Source organism: Mustela putorius, unplaced genomic scaffold, assembly GCF_011764305.1.
Source record: "Mustela putorius furo isolate JIRA1106 unplaced genomic scaffold, ASM1176430v1.1 tig00003962_pilon_pilon_pilon, whole genome shotgun sequence".
Classification (NCBI taxonomy): Eukaryota; Metazoa; Chordata; class Mammalia; order Carnivora; family Mustelidae; genus Mustela; species Mustela putorius.
The window spans coordinates 24,906,140-24,924,371 of record NW_025422106.1 but is presented as its reverse complement, the minus strand read 5'-3'; the positions used below and the strand labels follow the sequence as shown (position 1 = coordinate 24,924,371).

Here is an 18,232-nt window from a genome sequence, read left to right as displayed (position 1 = left end):
CTGGATGAGGCAACCCAGCCCTTCCACCTTCCCTCTCCCTCCTCCCACTTCTCGCCTCCTGCCCTCTCTTTGCCTCTTCTCCTCTCCCCACTTCCTCTTTCCTTTCTCCTTAGTCCCCCTCTTTTCCTCTTCTACAACAGATGACACCACCTGGCCATCCACCCCTCACTTCTGGCTTTCCTTGCCAACCAGCCATCATATTAACATCTGACATTTCAGAAACTTCTCTATCTTACAGACCAATCAAATCAGCTCATTTGCTAACAAACCCAATTCACTCCTGAAACAGTCTTGATTTCCACATATAACCAAGCCAGAGGGTCCAGAGGCTCCCTCCTTGAAGGAGACCCTGCTAACCCAGCCTCCTGCTAAGGGCACGGCAGTTCCCCTCCAAAAGACTGTGTCACGCCCACTGAGGGGCCGAGTTCACAGAGGACACCGCTCTCCTCCAAGGAGCTAACCACTATGTTACAAAGTTGAAATAATTTAGGAAAATAATAATAATAATAATAATAATGTCTCTTTCCTAGTCTTTTACCTCATCTTAAAGGACTCTTCTGGAAATTAATATCTTTTACAGAGAGGAAACCTTTAACTGAACTTCAGCCATTCCTTCTGAGCTACTTGATTTTTTTTTCCTCACTGGTTAAACGCAAGTAAAATCAAATTTAACTCTTTTTATTACAAAGGAGCACAAAGAGTGAGATCCCATGTATTCACACCACTATCTGTGTGGATGATGCCAAGATGTCTGGACACTTAGCAAATGGTAAGGAGGAATATGTCTGGATGGCAGAAGTACTATTAGGGCTTTCTTCCTACTTCCTTTGTACTTTACAATTGCTCAAATTTTTTATAATAAGCACGTATCATTTTATTAAAAATAGTTTGGTTTTCCCTGCTTGTCATTTACTTACAGAAAGTTCTTATGGAAATTCTCCAAGAAAATGCGGGGTTTTGTCTGTCCAGTGCCACCGTCGCAAGGCTGGATTGATCCCTGCATGTTCATCATCACCTGTTATGAGCATTATTAAGCACTGACCACTCCGTATTTACAAAGCACCTACTCTGGGCCCCTAATGTACCAGGCCCCATGGCAGCAAGAACACACTCTGCCCTCTCAGGACAGAGCTGGGGCTGCCCTGAGCCAGTCTCTCCCCCGCCCCGCCCCGCCCCCAGAACACCCGCCCCCATCACACTTGAATGACCTCCAACCACACAGGGGTGAGCAAGTGGTGGCAGAGCTTCTGGGCCTCACAAGCTCCCAACAGGAGATCCCGAGGAGGGCAACCCAAACCCTATCGCAGGCTAAATGGCAGCCCCCCAAAAGATATGCTGGCACCCAGGAACCTGTGACTGTCACCTTATTTGGAAACAAAGGTCTTTGCGGACGTAATTAACTTAAGGATCTCAAGATGAAATCACCCTAGACTACCCAGGTGGGCCCTGAATCGAATGGCAAGGGTCCCTATAAAAGACTCGCAGAGCGCAGACAGCCACAGAGAAGAGAAGACCACGTGAAGACAGGCCCCAAGCCGAGGGAATGCCTGGAACTACCCCACACTAGAAGAAGCATGGCTTCCCCGCCCCTCGTACCCTGGAGGGAGCACAGCCCTACCAGCACCTTGAGGGCAGACTTCTGGCCTCCAGCACCGCAGAAGAGTCCGTTTCTGTTGTTTCCCGCCACCAAGCTTGTCAGACGTTGCTACAGCAGCCCCAAGTAAGGGCCTGAAACTCCACCTCCACCCTCTATGAGGAGCAGAGAATGTTCCGGGGGTCCAGTAGGGGAAGCCAAAAGGAAGGGGCACATGGGAGGTACCTACTTGGACTTATAACTGTGCGGGTAGTATCTCTTCAGGAACAAAAAAGAACCCACCATCCAGTGCCACCCGCAGCACCAGACACACTGGGCTGCAGTGTCAGGTGAAGGACACACAGGCATGTGAGCAGGTGACGAGGGCGGCGCATGGCATCTGGTAGGACCCCATCCCTGGCCACTCTCTATGAGGACGTATCTACAGCAGCTACAAGAAGGGGATTACCAATGAAACATCCCACAAGCATTTAGCTCACTGCCCACAATAATAACCATTAGTATCCATCGCATGCCAACATATATAACATGCGCACGGGTGCTATGAAGCACTCGCTCACCCACTTCCTTTATAATCCTCCCAGCAACCCTGGGAGCCCCTGGGGGGACTCAATCTACAACTGAGGGAACTGAAGTTCATAGATCACCAAACTGCACAGTGTCACACAGTTCCTAAATTCCAGGCTCAGGCCCAGGGCTCTGTCCTGCACATTCATCACAGGAGTCAGGACCCAAAACAAGCAGGGATATCATAGAGGCAGGCTCTAAGTTGGGGGCAGGACAGCTGGTCAAGCCCTCAAAAGGTGGCATGGCTAAGGCTGGAGCAGGGAAGGGAGAGCCCCCAAGGAGATTCTAGAACACCAGCTGCATTAGCAGGGCACAAGACCTGTCCAGAAGTAGAGGGTCATTTTAATATTAGCTGTAGGCAAAAGGAATTAAGGAGGACACTCCCCAAAAAGACAGATATATCATGAAAGGCATTCCAAACCCAACCCTGGGCTCTCCAAGGCCGTGAACTACCCAGGTCTACACTTAGTCCAATCCCCAAATCCTTTATGCAGATGCTGGCCTTGCAGGGTCTTGGTGCCACTGTGGGAACATGATCCAGAGGGATGCTCCCTCCCTGAAGACCCCTCCCCCAGAGGCAGGACCCTTGGTTTGGGCCTTTTTCCAATACCCTCACAGTCGCCTACATGTCAGGCAGGGTTTGGCATCTGAGACACAAGGCTCAGGTGGGACCAATCATACAAAATGCAATTTCAGTTTCATCCATCAGACCTGGAAAGGCACCTCAACCATGGGCACCAAGCAGGGCAAGAAATGAGGAGAAACTACACTAACAACAGAAAAATTGGTAGATTTCCTTCTAGACTTTTTCTCTAAGCATTGCTATCCTATGGAGAAATCATAACGACTAACATCTCTGCAGCACATGCTACAGGCCTCTGTTCTAAATGATCAACACAGATCATCTCAATCAGCCCCCATTACAACCACATGAGGCACGTTCTCTTATGTCTCTATCCCATCAGTGACAAAACTGAGGCACAGAGAAGTTACACAGTGAGGAAGTGTTAAAACCGAAAGCCCAGGCAGACAGGCTCCTGAAACTGTATTTTTAACTATGACTCAATACTATTTCACATTTTTTGAGAAAAAACACCAAAGGGGCCCAAGTCCAGGTCAAAGGAATGGGATCAGCCTCCACAGCGGGGGAGACCATGTGGCCTGGCAGAACGACGGGCAGAATGGGCTGGAGAATCAAAAAGGGGAAGAAGGCTCCCGAAGAAAGCATTCTGGAAGCCTAGCCATTCCCCACACACATGGGAGAGAAAAAACAAGGCCCAAGTGGTCCACGTGGCTAGGCCAAGGCCTGTGGCTTAGGCTTCAGTTGGCAACATCTAGGAAGTAGGGCTCCCCTCTGATGCCTCCAGCTCAGAAACTAAGAATCCCAAGGCTACATGGGAGCAGATCAGGGACTCTCCTCTGTGCTGGTGAATCCCAGTTCCCTGGAGAGAAGCCCTGACTACATGTTTCTCAAGGGTAAAAACCACATCATCATTGTCAAAATTATCATCACTATGAGGAGCACCCAGCTGGCTCAGTCAGCAAAGTCCGTGACTCTTGATCTTGGGGCTGCGGGTTTGAGCCCCATGTCAGGTGTAGAGATTACTTAAAAACAAAATATTTTTAAAATTATCGTCTATTATCACAACTACTTATTAACCACCTACTATGCAGTTACTACTAGCTACTTCCTGGGTTACCTCATTACTCTTCACACCCCCTCCTCCAGGTCAGGCAGCTGCTGTCCCTGTACTACAGGTGAAGAAATTAGAGGTCAGAGAGATCAAGTAACATGCTCAGATGATTCACACCCAGGACTGTGGAGTAGAGCTTAAGAGAACACAGTCTCCAGAGTCACACAGACAGACTTGAGCCCAAATCCGGGCTCCACACTCACCAGCTGGGGGACCTTGAGCAAATAATTTAACCCCTTCTGACAATCTCAGAGCTGCCAGAAGTGAGCCATCCCATGTCTCACGTCAACTCTAAATGACTGGCGGTGGGGGGCTGCAATGCTTTGGTGGCGAGGTTCTGAGACCACATCCGAAGTCAAGGGAGGGAGTGCTGTGATCCATTATTGACCTCCACCATGGGACAGGAGGGTGGAATCATGTCTGGGCCATCCCCCACCTAGAGGAACACCGTGGCTCACAGAAATACCCACACGAACTCACTTCTATGGCCAGGGCACTTCTGACTAAAGCACCAAAGCAACTCACAGCCTTTGCAATGACCAGATAGCTACATGGGGATAAATGGACCTGGATTCCTCTGTCCACCATATGCAACTAAATCGAAGTAGATCGTAGACCCGCAGCTAAAACTGTAAAGACTCTAGAAAAAAAACATGGAAGGAATCCTTGTGATTTGGAGTGAGCACGGACCTCTTAGGACAGAGAAGGCAATAGATGTAAAATGAAAAATCAGACATCAACCAAACTAAAGCTTCTGCTCATCAAAGGCATCGTTAAGAAAAGGATGAATTAGGGGCCCAGGTGGCTCAGTCATTAAGCATCTGCCTTCGGCTCAGGTCATGATACAGGAACCTGGGATCAAGGGAGCCTGCTTCTCCCTCTCCCACTCCCCCTGCTTGTGTTCCCTCTCTTGCTATGTCTCTGTCAAATAAATAAATAAAATCTTAAAAAAAAAACAAAAACAAAAAAAGGGATGAATTTGTATCCAGACAATGTAAAGGAGGCCTATAAGAAGATGCTATTTTAAAGGGGAAGAAGGGGCAAAAGAACTATAAAATGGTCAACAAACATGTAAGGAACTGCTCAACATCATTAGTCATCAGAAAAATGCCAGTGAAAACCACCATGAAATGCCCCTCCAGGCCCACTCAAGTGGCTAAAAGGACTCAGACTGAAAAGGGCAAGTGTTGGCAAGGCTGTGGAGCCATCAACCTTCTCACACCATTGCAGGCAGCAGTGGGAAACGGTACAGCCATGTGGCGATTGGCAGTTTCATATAAAGTTAAAATTCACCTCCCTATTGACCCAGAAGTTTCACGCTAGATATTTACCTAGGTGAAATGAAATCACATCTCCAAAAGACAAAAGCATCAACACAAAACAAATCAGACTGTTCCCAGTATTTGGCTAGTCATTACAGCCAAAACTGGAAATAACCCAAATGTCCCTCAACAGGAGAATGAACCAATTGCGGTGTATTCACCCACTGGTAACAGAAAGGCACAAGCTACTAACCCACTCAGCAGCATGGGCAAATCCTACACACGTTATGCCAAGCTGGACACAAAGGAATACATACTACATGACTCCTTTCAAATTAAATTCTAGAACAGGCAAAGCAAATTAAGTGTGGGAAAAAAAAAACACAGAGCACTAGCAGTTTCTGTGGCAGGGGCAGTGCGGGTGGGGGTGAAGTTGATTAGAAAAGGACACAGTGGAATATTCTGGGGAGACAGAAATGTCCTACACCTGAATCAGAGTAGGGTCACATGAATGAACCCATTAATGGAGGTGTACAGTTAAGACTTATGCATGTGAATGTAACGGAATTTTTTAAAAAGCAGTTACACCTGAGGTGATTTGCAAGAAGTGTAAGCTAGTTGGCCTTGGAAGCATGAACAAAATCAGTGAAGACACACACATGTGCAGATATGCATGCATGAGGGGCAGCTTCATGCAGGGGGTGCAAACGTAGATATCGCCATGTTCTTAAAGCCTCCCAGGTCCCACAGACCCAGATCCAGGCAAGGCCTCCCTCATGTCTGCACTATCCTCAAGCTCCCGGGGAGTAGCTCCTAAGGGGATGACATCTGGACAGGAGACATAAATGGGGGTCTTCGTGGAGACCAGAGACAGCCCTCCCAAGGCCCACAGAGTATCACCAAGAGAACCTGTGCAGTGGCGGTAACGCAGGAACAAATATTTTTCCTCACTTTCATGTCACCCTCCAGGGCTTTCCTGAAGGGGGAACCAAACCTTCCTGCTATGTCCTTGAGCCCTTTCTGCCCCAAGAAGGCCCCCAACATCCTTTTCACAAACGCCTCCTCACCTCATCCACACAGAATTGGTAGATCTCAGAGGGGCTGACATAATCTCTACTCAACCCTGACAGAAGGGGACAGCCTCCCTTCCCAGAACCAACAGAAGAGAGGAGGCTGGAACTAGCAACAAACTGGAGAGCTGGCATCAGGCCTGAGGATAAGCTACAAGCTGGAAAGGAAAGTCCAGCCCCGCCCCCGGGGGAAGAGAGGCTGATGGGCAACTGGTGAGCCTGGGAGGGTGGGAGGAGGAGACCAGCACAGCTTGGCCCAAAGGGAATGAAGAGGGTGCAGAGAATAAGCTCCTCAAACTCCATTTTCTTCCCTAGCATCTGGAGACTTATATACCTGCTTGACCTACCCCTGAGGGTTTCAAGGGTATTAGTGAGTCATGGAGAGCAGAGTACCAAAGGACAATGAAGGAACAAGACTTACTGCTCATCCCCACAGCAAGAACCCCAGGCCCCATTACCTTCCTCTGGAAAGAAATCTGAGAGGGATTGCCCTCAGACTCTCACAAAGGGGGATGGGGAAGGTCTCAGGGGAGCTGTCCTCAGGCTCTCACAAAGCAGGATAGAGAAGGTCCAAGAGGGAGCTGCCCTCAGACTCGCACAAGAGAAGATGGAGTAGACTGAGCAAGGGTTGCCTCCCAACTGACCAAGCCACCAAAGGCCTGGTGGGGATCCAAAGACAAATATGACAGTCCAGGTCAAGGTCAGAACAGGTCCAAGCACTGTCACCTTCAACAAAATGCCCTGCACACTCAGTGTGAGCTGGGAGAGAATCAGGAGGGTCAACCCCAACCCCTTCACTTCATAAGGCCCAGAAAGGTTGTTGTCTCCGGTCAGTCCCAGGGGTTAGCCCACCCCCGCGCTTGCCATCAGGGCCCTTCTGCCCACCCCACCCTGCCTCCCCAGGAAGCCATCCTCACTCCCCTCCACCCCACTGAGAAGCCACATGACACATTTGAGTTTGTCACATGCTGAGCCATATGGTTTCTTCTGTTCAGTTGAGGCCCCCTGCAGACAGCAGGCTCTTTGAGGGGTGAGGACTGTGGCCTCAGTTCGACCCCACAGAGCCCAGTGCAATGCTGGGCACACACAGGCAGCCCTTTCTAAATGCCTATTGATCCATCTGGGTATGAAAACCAGATCATAAAAAATGCAGACCTGGAAACAATCCACAGCATTCCCAGGGAGACAGTCCCAAACCCCTTTCCCAGCCCATCCTGCACCATCCACAGTGTGAGTTCTGGCTGGAACTGGGCTCTCATTCAGCCCATCTGCTTAGCATCTCTTTGGTTGCTTTTTCTCAGTTTCATATTAGAAAAAAAAAAAAAATCCCCCTGAACAACACAAACAGCAGAGAGGCGGGGGAGGAGAAGCAAAGACCGGTAGCATCAGGTGCTCAGTAGGGGCAGAAGCCCAGGTTGAGGAATTCTCAGGGGGGCTGCAGGCTCCCTCTGCTCCCGCAGTCCCTTTCTGGTGGGAGAAGCAACCAGAGGAGGTGCTGTCCTGGCTGTGAGAGGTGGGATGGGAGGAGCACTTTACCAAAACTTATTGTATTGACCGAAGGGGGAGCACCACTATCTTCAGGAGGACCTTAGGTGAGTCCAATTTCCCATCCAATTTATCTATAAAAGAAATTACTCATCCCTCACTGATATTCTATGACTCCCAAGCTAATCCCCCCAAGGGGGAGGCCTGCCAGCGCTGCCCCAAGCCTGTACTGCCCCCACTGCCCAGATGCTGGGGGTACAGCAGGGTCATGCTGCAGAACCCCCAAGGCCAGAAACCCTGGAGAGAGGCTAGCTTCTACTCTGGATGTCTCAGACATCGGTGTGCCCTAATAACCTGGGGAGCTTGGGAGCTTGGCAAAGCAGAGGTCTGAGCCCGACATCACCAGTGGAAGCCCAGGTCCGTGCAGGTAGAAATACCCCCATGACAGATGAGGAAAGAGGGAGTTTTGGTCCGCATCTTAACACAAGGCTGGGGGCTTAATTCAGAAAAGTATTACCGGAGACAGACGGTCTGTCTGCCAGGATATGAGATTCAAGCAAAACCAGAGAAGTAGAAGACCAGTCACAGGTTCCTCCCACCCGGATGTCCCAGACAGTCCGCGTGCCAAAAACATGCACCAGCAGAGAACGGGAGAGTCGCTGCCCTTGAGGAGCTCAGTGCAGGGTGGTGTCGAATGGCCAGCAACAGGGCTTGGGAAGTACAATCACGAAAGGGACGCTCCCTCTGTGATGAGCACAGGCTGGCAGGAGGACTGTGGTTTTAACTGTATGAGTCAGTATGCTTTGCCAAAGGACAAAAAAATAGGCTAGCCAAAGACAGCCTCTTAACCATGGCCACAGGCTAAGTCTTTCCCACAGAACAAGCCCACATAACAGTCATCAAGAGACCCCTAAGTCCAGGTACACCCACACCCACACACACTGACCCTCAACCCCAACCACAGAAGGGTACCAAACCGAGTGTGAGCCTCCAGGGTGACCCATCATATCTTCCTCTGAGTCCTCAGCTCTGACCTTGTCCTTGAGGCTTTGGACAGGAAAGCCACCCCAATAGGTTAGCGCTCTGCTCGGAGCCTGCCTGGAGTTCCAGTCAGGCCAGCCTTAACCCCAACAACCCATCAGGCCCTGTACAGGCCAGAACAGAGTAGGCTTGGGCGCCCAAGGCAAGTCATAAATGTTTTGAATGAATCACTATACTAACTAACAATCTCTTACTTATGCTCTGGATTCCTGATCAGTACCCCTCCCTCTTGTATCCACGCACCCTCGTGGCTCCCTTCTTCTAACATTTCCACTCACTCCTCAGCCCACCCCTGTCTGCTGTCCATGCCTCCCTCCCCAGAACTGTCCCAAGTCACGGCCAGGCCACACGTGCTCCCCCATACTTGGCCTCTCTGCCCCACTGACACAGCTGTCCATTCTTCCTTCGTGAAACGCTCCTCCCACCCAGTCTCCAGCTTTCTCCACATTAGCCTTTGCTGGGAGAGACCCCCAGGGCGCCACCCCAGGAATCTCTCCTCTTCTCACTCCACACTCTCCCTGGAGCACTCACTGGCCCCAGCCCAGCCCTCCGCCCCAAGATTTAATGTCCTACTCTAGAAGAATGGCTCCAGATTACTACCTCTAGTCCAGACCCTCTTCTGAGTCTGGCCCCCAAACACTGAGCATTTGTGTCTCAAACATGAGCAATGTAGCACTTACACCTTCAGCCCTCATCCTCCCTTGGGGGTCCCCCATCTCAGAGAGCAGCTTTGCCATTTACCAGTTGTTCCAAACCTGGGGTCACTCTTGCCTCCTCTCTCCCCCCAAATCCTCCTATCTCATTTATCTACCTCCTGGGAAATCAGAGATCCGACCACTTCCAAACAACCCCACAGAACCCTCAGAGTCAGGCCACCATCGTCTCCTCCCCACCCCTGCACCAGACTCCCTCAGTGACCTCCCTCTGCTTCTCCTACAAACTCTCCACCCAAGAGCCAGGGTGATTTTCCGAAAGTCCCATCCTCTGGCTACTGCTCAGACAAAAATCTTCAATGACATCAATGTCCTTAGTCAGGATAAAGCCCAAAATCTTTAACAAAACTTCTAAGGGTCTAGGTGGAAGGGATGGGCAGAGTGGGTGAAGAGGAGTAGGGGGCACAGGCTTCCAGTTCTGGAATGACTAAGTCATGGGGATGAAAGGCCCAGCGTCAGGAATACAGTCAATGGTGCTATGACAGCATTATGTGGGGACAGATGGGAGACACACTTGTGGTGAGCAGAACCTAATGTGCACACTTGTCGGATCACTATGTTGTACACCAGAAACTCATGCAACATTGTGTCAACTATACTTCCACATAAAAAATGTGCTCAGATTAAATTTTTAAAAATAAAAAATAAAAGAAAACTTCTACAGGTCTGCCTCTTTGTCCCTAACTGTGGGTGCTCTGGCCCTTCTGGTTTCCCATTCTGCCCACGCAGCCACCTCTCTCCTGCTCCGGGGGGCTCACGGAGCCTGCAGCGCACATCTGTGTACCCATCCTGAGATTCTGCACTTCTAAGGCGCTCCCACATGATGCAGGCCCTGCTGGTCCCTTGGCCTCACATGGAGCAGCAAGCATGTAGAACAGTCTCCTCCACCCTGACAGCACCTTTGCCAAAGTCCTACTCAACTCCCAGGGCTCAGCTTCCACGTCATTTCCTAAGAAGTCCTGCCTGACCCTCTCCAAGTTTCGGCTCAATTCACACATACACATATACGCACGCCTACCCCTTATATAGCCCCGAGCTAGGCTTTACTTCTCCTTTGGAACGTTCATCACACCTAACTGTCCATCCTTCATCTTCAAATTAGTTTTTCAACTTTCACCTCCCCTTCCCCAACTCGATGACAAGCTCCAGAAGGGCAGGCACCATGATGCCTTGGCACACACAGAAGGGCAGGGATCACCGGACCTGGCACACGGCAAGCACCTGTGGTAGAAAGCTGTTTGTTCTTGTCCGCCCTGCCTCCATCCCCCCATCTTCTTCTAATGAGCCTTCAATGTTCCTTTGAAAAATCACCCCTCTCCCACTCTCGGTTCTCTGGGCTTAGATAGCAAGTCGTGAGACCCAGGTCTGGCCAATCAGAGCCCCCACCCCTCTGGCCGCAATGATTGCTTCAGAACTGGACAGGTGACCTACACCAGGCCCTTCAGCTTCCTCCCTGGGACTTTTGCTAGAAGTACCGTGGGAAAGAGACTCTTCCTTCCACTGAAGTTACTCAGCAGGTAAGGAGTTAGGTCACCATCTTGCCACCACGGAGACAGAGCTTAACAAAGAACAAAACCAAAACAGAAGACAGATGGAATGAGACAAATCTCATAGATGCAGCCATGCCTAGAGTCCATATTTGCCATCACAAAGCAATACATTCTGTTTTATGCTTAAGCCAAAGTGAGTTATGTTTCCATCACTTGTAACCAAGAGTCCTGACTAATACAACATTCAAGCAAGTACTGGGTGTTGAATGAATTAAATGAGCATGTGAGTAAGGGAAGCCTGCCAAGAGAACTCAGTGACTCCTCCTCGGAAACTTCTAGGTTTCTTCCTGCAAACTTCCGCCACCCAGAAGCACAATGACAAGCATTCGACAACCAACTTTGCAGACCAAGGGGCTGAAACTGAGAATGGTGATATGTTTGTCAGTGTCACCCTAGGCAAACAAAGCCCCCAGCACTTGGCTCAGATGCCTGCACTGGATTAGGCTAATGGAGGTGCTCTGCCTTCCGGTGCCCATGGGTACCCCACCAGGAGGAAGGCAGAGCTGTCTGCAGTCAGCCCTGCACCCCACCAACTCCTGAACTCCTAATCCAACCAGGGCAGGCTCTGGCTGTCATTCTAGGACATTCCCCCTTGATGCATATCACACAGCTCTCCGAGTAGTGGGCATTCAGTATGGGGTGATAACAGAAAGGAGGCTTTTATCTACTTCCTTTGGGGGGGGTCATTTTCCAACAGATCAGGTTAGGGGAGCAGGGATACAACAAAGACCAAGAGGAGAGAGAGGCGTAATTATTTCCCTGCGAGTCATCCCACAGCAAAGCTCTACGGCAGAGATGGAAGGCGGACTAGATGTCCCCTCAGATGACTCAGGAAGCAAGTCCTCGGCCTTGTTCAGAGCTAGTCCTCACCTGGCCAACTGTGAGAAGGAGGAAGGGTGGGAAGGACCATCATGCACTGCTGCTTAGGTGGGAATACTGGCTGAGCCAAAGTCCTCCCTGTGACCATCCTGTCAGGGGGACTGAGAGCTGAAGGGAGACGAGCATGGTGCGGGGAGGGTACAATGCCTCAGCTCCTCTCCAGGAATGAGCAGTCAGGGCCAGGGTTCTGGAAGGTGGTCTCCCAGGAAGGAGACTTGTAAACAAAGTACTAATAGGAAAGAATTATTGACCCCCAGAAGCTCCAGAGCAACTCTCCCACAGGGACTGGCGTGACAGGGCCACCCCAGGAGGGCCAGTCAGAGGCAGGCAGACCACCATGCAAGTGCCACCCAAGTCCTAGGAAGGGGCCACCCCACAGACCTGCCTTCCACAGCCCCGCCACCAGGCAGCTCTCCTGGGAAGTAGCCCCCTAAGACACCAGGCTGCAATTCCTTCTAGGCCTTTTGGCTAAGATCAAGTGAAGACACCAGGCTGCACTCATTCCTGCCTGGACCCCACAGCTCCCCAAGGCCTCCTTCAGCCCCTGACACCCTCAAGTCTCAGTCATGGCTCCTCCCGCCTTGGTGAGCTCAGGTGGACACTGCCTCCTGAGGTTGTCAGGGGACTACATGGCACCCACTGGACAGCAGCAGCTGGGCCTGGATCAAAGGGACAGCTACTTCCCTCCCCACTTACCAACTCTAACTAAGCTTCTTACCTTCATGGTGGGAGGTGCCGTGAGAGGAGGGGACAGCGGCCGGTCTGGGAAGGTCACATCCGAGCTGTTGGCCAGCTCCTGCTTCCTGTGAAGAGGCCACAGAAGACAGAAGAGGTGAGTGAGGGCCCGCCTGAGCCATTCCCTCTCTCTGCCAACAGAAGCTGGGCATGGGGACCCGGTCTAATACACACCATGCAAAACTAGACTTGGGTGCATTCTCCACTGGAATGTGGTAAACTTTATTTTGTTTTGTTTTAAAACCTAACACAGTCCAGGGGCGCCTGGGCAGCTCAGCAGGTTAAGTGTCTGCCTTCAGCTCAGATCATGATCCCAGGATCCTGGGATGGAGTCCCGTGTGGGGAAATCCCTGCTCAGCAGGGAGTCTGCTTCCCCCTCTCCCTCTGCCCCATCCCTGCTGGTGCACTCGCATGCTCTCTCTCCCTCAAATAAATAAATAAAACCTTAAAAAAAAAAAAAAAACCTAGCATAGTCCAGTGTAGACAGAAAATACCTTTCATTGTATTTTTTTAAGATTTTAGTTATTAATTTGAGAGAGAGAAAGAGAACGAAACAGGGAGGCAGAAGGAGAAGCAGACTCCCTGCTGAGCAGGAAGCCCAACGAGGGGTTTGATACCAGGACCCTGGGATTATGACCCAAGGTGAAGACAGATTTCCAACCAACTGAGCCACCCAGGCACCCCTATTTTATTATTTATTTATTTGAGAGAGAGAGAGCACACATGCATGCACACGTGTGAGCAGGGGGAGGGGCAAGGAAGAGGGAGAGAGAATCTCAAGCAGACCACCTGCTGAGTGCAGAGCCAGACCTGGGGCTCGATCTCACAACCCTGAGATCATGACCCAAGCTGAAATCAAGAGTAGGAGGATTAACCAACTGAGCCCCCAGGGGCTATTCCTTGCATGGTCCCTGCACCAGCCACATCAGCATCATCTGGGAACCTGTGAGAAATGCAAATTCTCAGGTGCACACCAAGGTCTCCAGCAATGGGTCCTGGGAATCTGGGTTTACAATCCCTCTGATGTACACTGCAGTTTGAGAACTGCCGTTCTAAAGACATAGAAGACCCACAACACCTACAGGCCTCTGACACACGGACAAACATTGAAAGGCATCAAAATAAATGTAGCCGTTTTACCGCAATGACATAGTAGAAAATAATTAGGCCCTGAAACTATAGCAGTTATCGTTTATCCTCAAGTATTTTCATTTGCCAAAATTACAGTGGTTAATAAAATGCAGCTATACATTTGATAGATGTATTCAAAATACATTTGAATTCAGGACCAAAGAAAGAGAGACAGAACAGGAGTATAAACGTCCCCTTTGCCCCTATGACTGTGTGCACGTGCGTGTACACACACACACACACACACACACACACACACACACCCCATGGCCAGAGAGCTGACCTTGGGAGAATGGGGCTGCCTGCTGTGTGAGCTGCAGGTAGAACTTATTTTAGTCCATGTGGGCTAGGACCATGGAGAAGCAGCTCAACAGAGTTGTGTCACCATGACAACATGACAGCAACAAGTTCACTGCTCTCACATACTCCCCACTTTCCATCTGGCCCTTGGTGGTGACCAAGGAGCGCTAGTTTCCAGACCAATCACCAGGCAGGATGTTGGCAGAGAGAAAAGGCTCTGGAGCACTGGTTACACAACAAGGCCAGCTGGACAGTACCTGGGGGAGCCCCAGACAAGGCGCTCTGGAGTCCTGGACATGCCCTGGCTGTCTCCTGGGACAGCAGGGAGAGAAGAGGGTAACTGTGTTAAGAGCCCAAGACCAGGCTAAGCCACCAAGGCTTCCAACTTTGCAACTGTTTCCTTTTCCAGAACCCCAACCTGAAGCAGAGTCGGTCTGATTCCAGGGTCCCACCTTGATGTCCAAAGGACCCCCACTGCCACCTCAAGGGAATGCTTCTGTACTTTCCAGTGCACATCTTGCCAACAGGGAGGACAGCCCCAACCCCAGGCTTCCTACAGAGCCCCACCCTCTGCATTTCCAGAAGAAGCCCTTGCACGGGAGACAGGCACCACCCCAGGCTGGGTTTACAACCCCTTAGCCCACAGGGCAGCCCAACCTGAAAGAAAACCAGACCAGATGATGCCGGGCCTATCTACCCCGACACGACTCTCGCCTAGCCCTGCAGCAGGCCATGCCTCATTGTCCTCTAGACAACCAGGTAAGAAGGCTGCATGAACATCTGACTTCGTACAGGATCCATATGACCCCCATTAACCTCGACCTGCCTTTCTGATCAGACCCCCTTTCTGATCCTCCATCTGTCTTTTTCTTCATATCTTTCTGGACCTATGTCTCACTCTGAGGGTGTGGGTGGAGGAGAAGGAAGGTGCCCCCCTCCAGATCCAGACTATTACTGGCACAAGAACCAGCAGAGCCACGACTCAGCATGTGTAGATGTGCACACACTCACACGCAAAGGAATGAACAAGCCTCCTTCTACCTCTTAGTCAGGAGCCACCAATTCCCCTTCCATTTCTGGCCTTGGGCCAGTGCAGGGTCCAGCCCAGCTGCTCTGGCCCCCACCTGCCCGTGGACCCCACCGAGCTGGATCCTGGCACAGGCTTACCCACTCCAGCCACTACGCCATCTCCCACACCGCTATGGCTCCTCCTCAAAGCGCCCAGCCCCTGAAGAGCTAAGATGGGGGTAAGGAGGTGAGGAAGGATGAGCAGGGACCAGGGCACCAGCCTCAGGTCCCCTGAGGTGAGGATGGATGAGGGCAGCCCCTCACTCCCAAGGGACTGGGAGCCAAGAAGGAAGAAGCATGCAGGGAGGGGACAGGAGGCATGCCCCCTGCCCAAAGTCTACAGTAGGAGGCTGTGGCACACTCGCCTAAATGCAGTCCTGGCTCTCCAGGGACATCAGTTCTAGAGGGCAATGTTGCCAGGTTTTTACCATCCCTGGTCTAGGGACACTCATTTACAGAGTCATGCTGTCTGCTTCTCCCCGTAAGGTGAAAGATGTCCACTCCCATGGGTCCAAAGCAGATGTGGTCATTACCCAAGACCCCTGAGTCTCAGGCAACGGGCCACCGCATCAAACCCCTCCTGGGCTCACCCTGCTTCCCTGCACCAGCCTGTTTTCCCTGGAGGCTGGCATAAGCTCCTGGGACCACTCTCCAGGGAGCAGTGAGGACAATTCAGTGAAGGCATGAGGTGTTTTCCAGCCAGAAGGATTCCCTGAATGGTGTCTGGAGCCTGGAAGGTGCCAGAGCAGGAATGAGCACCAGTAGCTAGCAGCTTTGTGCCTATTCTAGGGCTCTGTCCAAGACTCTGGATGGGATGCCAGCATGGACAGGAGGCAAGACTGTGGCCCTCAAAGAGAGCAGAACTCAGAGTACACAGAGGCCCTTGGTCACAAACCCTGGTATAGCGATGGCTTCAAATGGCACCTGTGGGAGTGGACAAGACACAATGCTCCACCCCCGTTCTCACCTCCTAGATGCCAAAGCTGCCTGTTACAGGTTGAATTTGTGTCCCCCAAAAATATATGCTGAGGTCCTAACCTCCAGGACCCATGAATGTCCTTATTAGGAGATGTGACAAGAGGTCATTAGGATGGTTCCTTAATTCAATTTGACTGGTGTCCCTACAAGAGGCGAAGGCAGCCATGTGAAGCCACAGACACGCAGGGAGAATGCCAGGTGACAACAGAGACAGAGACCAAATTGACGCCAAGGGTGACCAGCCCCTACTGGGAACTTCAAGACTTGAGGAAGGCATCTACCCCAGAGCCTTCAGAAGGAGCAGGTCCTGCTCACACCTTGGTCTTGGGCTTCTGGCTTCTAAAACAGAGACAACAAACATCTAGTTGTTTTGAGGCAGTGTCCTTACTATTATTTGTAACAACTTTCTTATGAACCATAGTGATCTTGACATGGTCACAGAACTGAGTCTGAAACTGCCTTTCCGACCAAGCCAGCCAAATGCTCACACACACCTCCTAAGATGTGGGGTCCCAGAACCACACAGGCACCCAAAGGAGGAAGGAAAAAAGGGAATGAAGAGAAGGCAGAAGAGGGAGGAGGAAGCTCATATACTGTGCTCAGAGAAAGGTGGCAAACGCAGACAGAAGTGGTCAGGGGCCTCCTCCAGCCTCTAGGGGCCGTGGGGGTGCCTCCCACTCAGCATCCCTCTGCCCCAGAACCACGCGGCACTGAGGTTCTCTGCTCTGGGATTCCTTCCCTAGAAGCATGGACAAACCTGGGGCAGCTGGGAGTGGGTCTAGCTGCCTTTAGCCAAATGCAGGTCTCAAGAGGAAATGATCAAGGAGCCTGTGGTGGAAGCTGAGAAAGTCAGATGCGACTGTTCATCCCCCCAGGTGAGGGTCCTACTTACAGCACCCAGGTCTTCTAGCTCCTTCCGTCCAGACTCAGATTGGGACCCTAGACCCAGACCCTCTGAGGTCATCTCCCCACCACTTCTATGAAAGTGCCCCACACTAGGGATCAAGAGACTCCCGGGTTCCAGTCTGCCTCTACCTGTTACCCCACTGTGAGCCGTTGGGCAAGTAACCTCACCTCTCTGTAACCTCACCTCTCTGTGTCCCACTTCCTTCATCTGCCAAGATGTAGGCAACGTTGTTCTGAGGAATTAAATGCAATGGCTATGAAATAAAACATAAGGTCCTACACAAATACAGATCATTATTACTATTATCACATTTATTGTTACTGTAACCCCAAAAATGATGATCTAATGTCCAAGTGGAGAGAGAGAAGCAAGGAAGGGTCCGGCACTGTTTAATGTCTTTGAAAACATTTCTGGCATTTCAAAAGAGCACCCGTTCTAGTCCCAGCAATCCATTCTCGGGATCATAACAATCGGTTAATAATCAACAGAAAAAATACCCACCTCTCAGCAGATGGCTCTGGGGCCAGCTTGAAGGCCTCCTTCTGGAAGAAAGTTCTCCCAAACCTACAAACTCCCTTTGTCTCCATCTCTCACCCCACTGGGTCCCCAGCCACCTAGCCATTTCTGGCTCTACTTTCTCTGGCTTCCAAAGAGCCACGCTAGAGGAATGCAGACCGCTGGCCTCTGTACAAAGCTTCCCAGGAAAACTAAACCAAAAGGAATGAGACATACCATTCACAACAGCCAAAGGTGGAGATGACCCAGTAATGAACAGAGAAACACAAAATGTGGTCTAGCCACAGGATGGAATAGTATTCACCCATAAAACGGAACAAAGTACTGACAGGCTACAGTGTGAATGCACCTCAAAAACATGATGCTACAAGAAAGAAGCCAGACATAAAAGGCCCCATATGGTGTGATCTTATTCACAGAAAATGCCCAGAACAGGCAAATCCAGATACAGAAAGTAGACTGGCGGTTGCCAGGGGCTGGTGGGGAGTGGGGAGGAATGGGGAGTGGCGGCTAATAGGTTCAGGGGTTCTTTCTGAGGGGATAAAAATATTCCGGGAACTACACAGGTGATGGAGGTACAACTGTGTGAAAATACGAACCAGCACTGAATTATATACTTTAAAGGGTGAATTTTATGGTGTGTAAATTATAACTCAGTTGTTAAAAAGGAGGAAGAGAGAAGGGGCTGAAAGGGCTCTATATCTGTCGTTTCTGCTGCTTATTTTCTGCACTGGCTGCCTTC

General features: G+C 50.8%; 1 protein-coding gene across 9 annotated transcripts in view; it reads right to left on the bottom strand.

Annotated features, from left to right (window-relative positions):
• RAP1GAP2 (RAP1 GTPase activating protein 2) overlaps nt 1–18,232 on the bottom strand; it is a 206,283-nt gene that overhangs the window by 89,875 nt on the left and 98,176 nt on the right. For all 9 annotated transcript variants that reach the window (XR_006603739.1, XR_006603740.1, XM_045070200.1 and 6 more), the window contains one exon: nt 12,574–12,658. Coding sequence is in view for 7 of the 9 variants with exons in the window: in XM_045070200.1 (XP_044926135.1) it covers nt 12,574–12,658 (85 nt within the window). In the remaining 2 variants the exon portion in view is untranslated. The remainder of the gene's footprint in view (nt 1–12,573; nt 12,659–18,232) is intronic.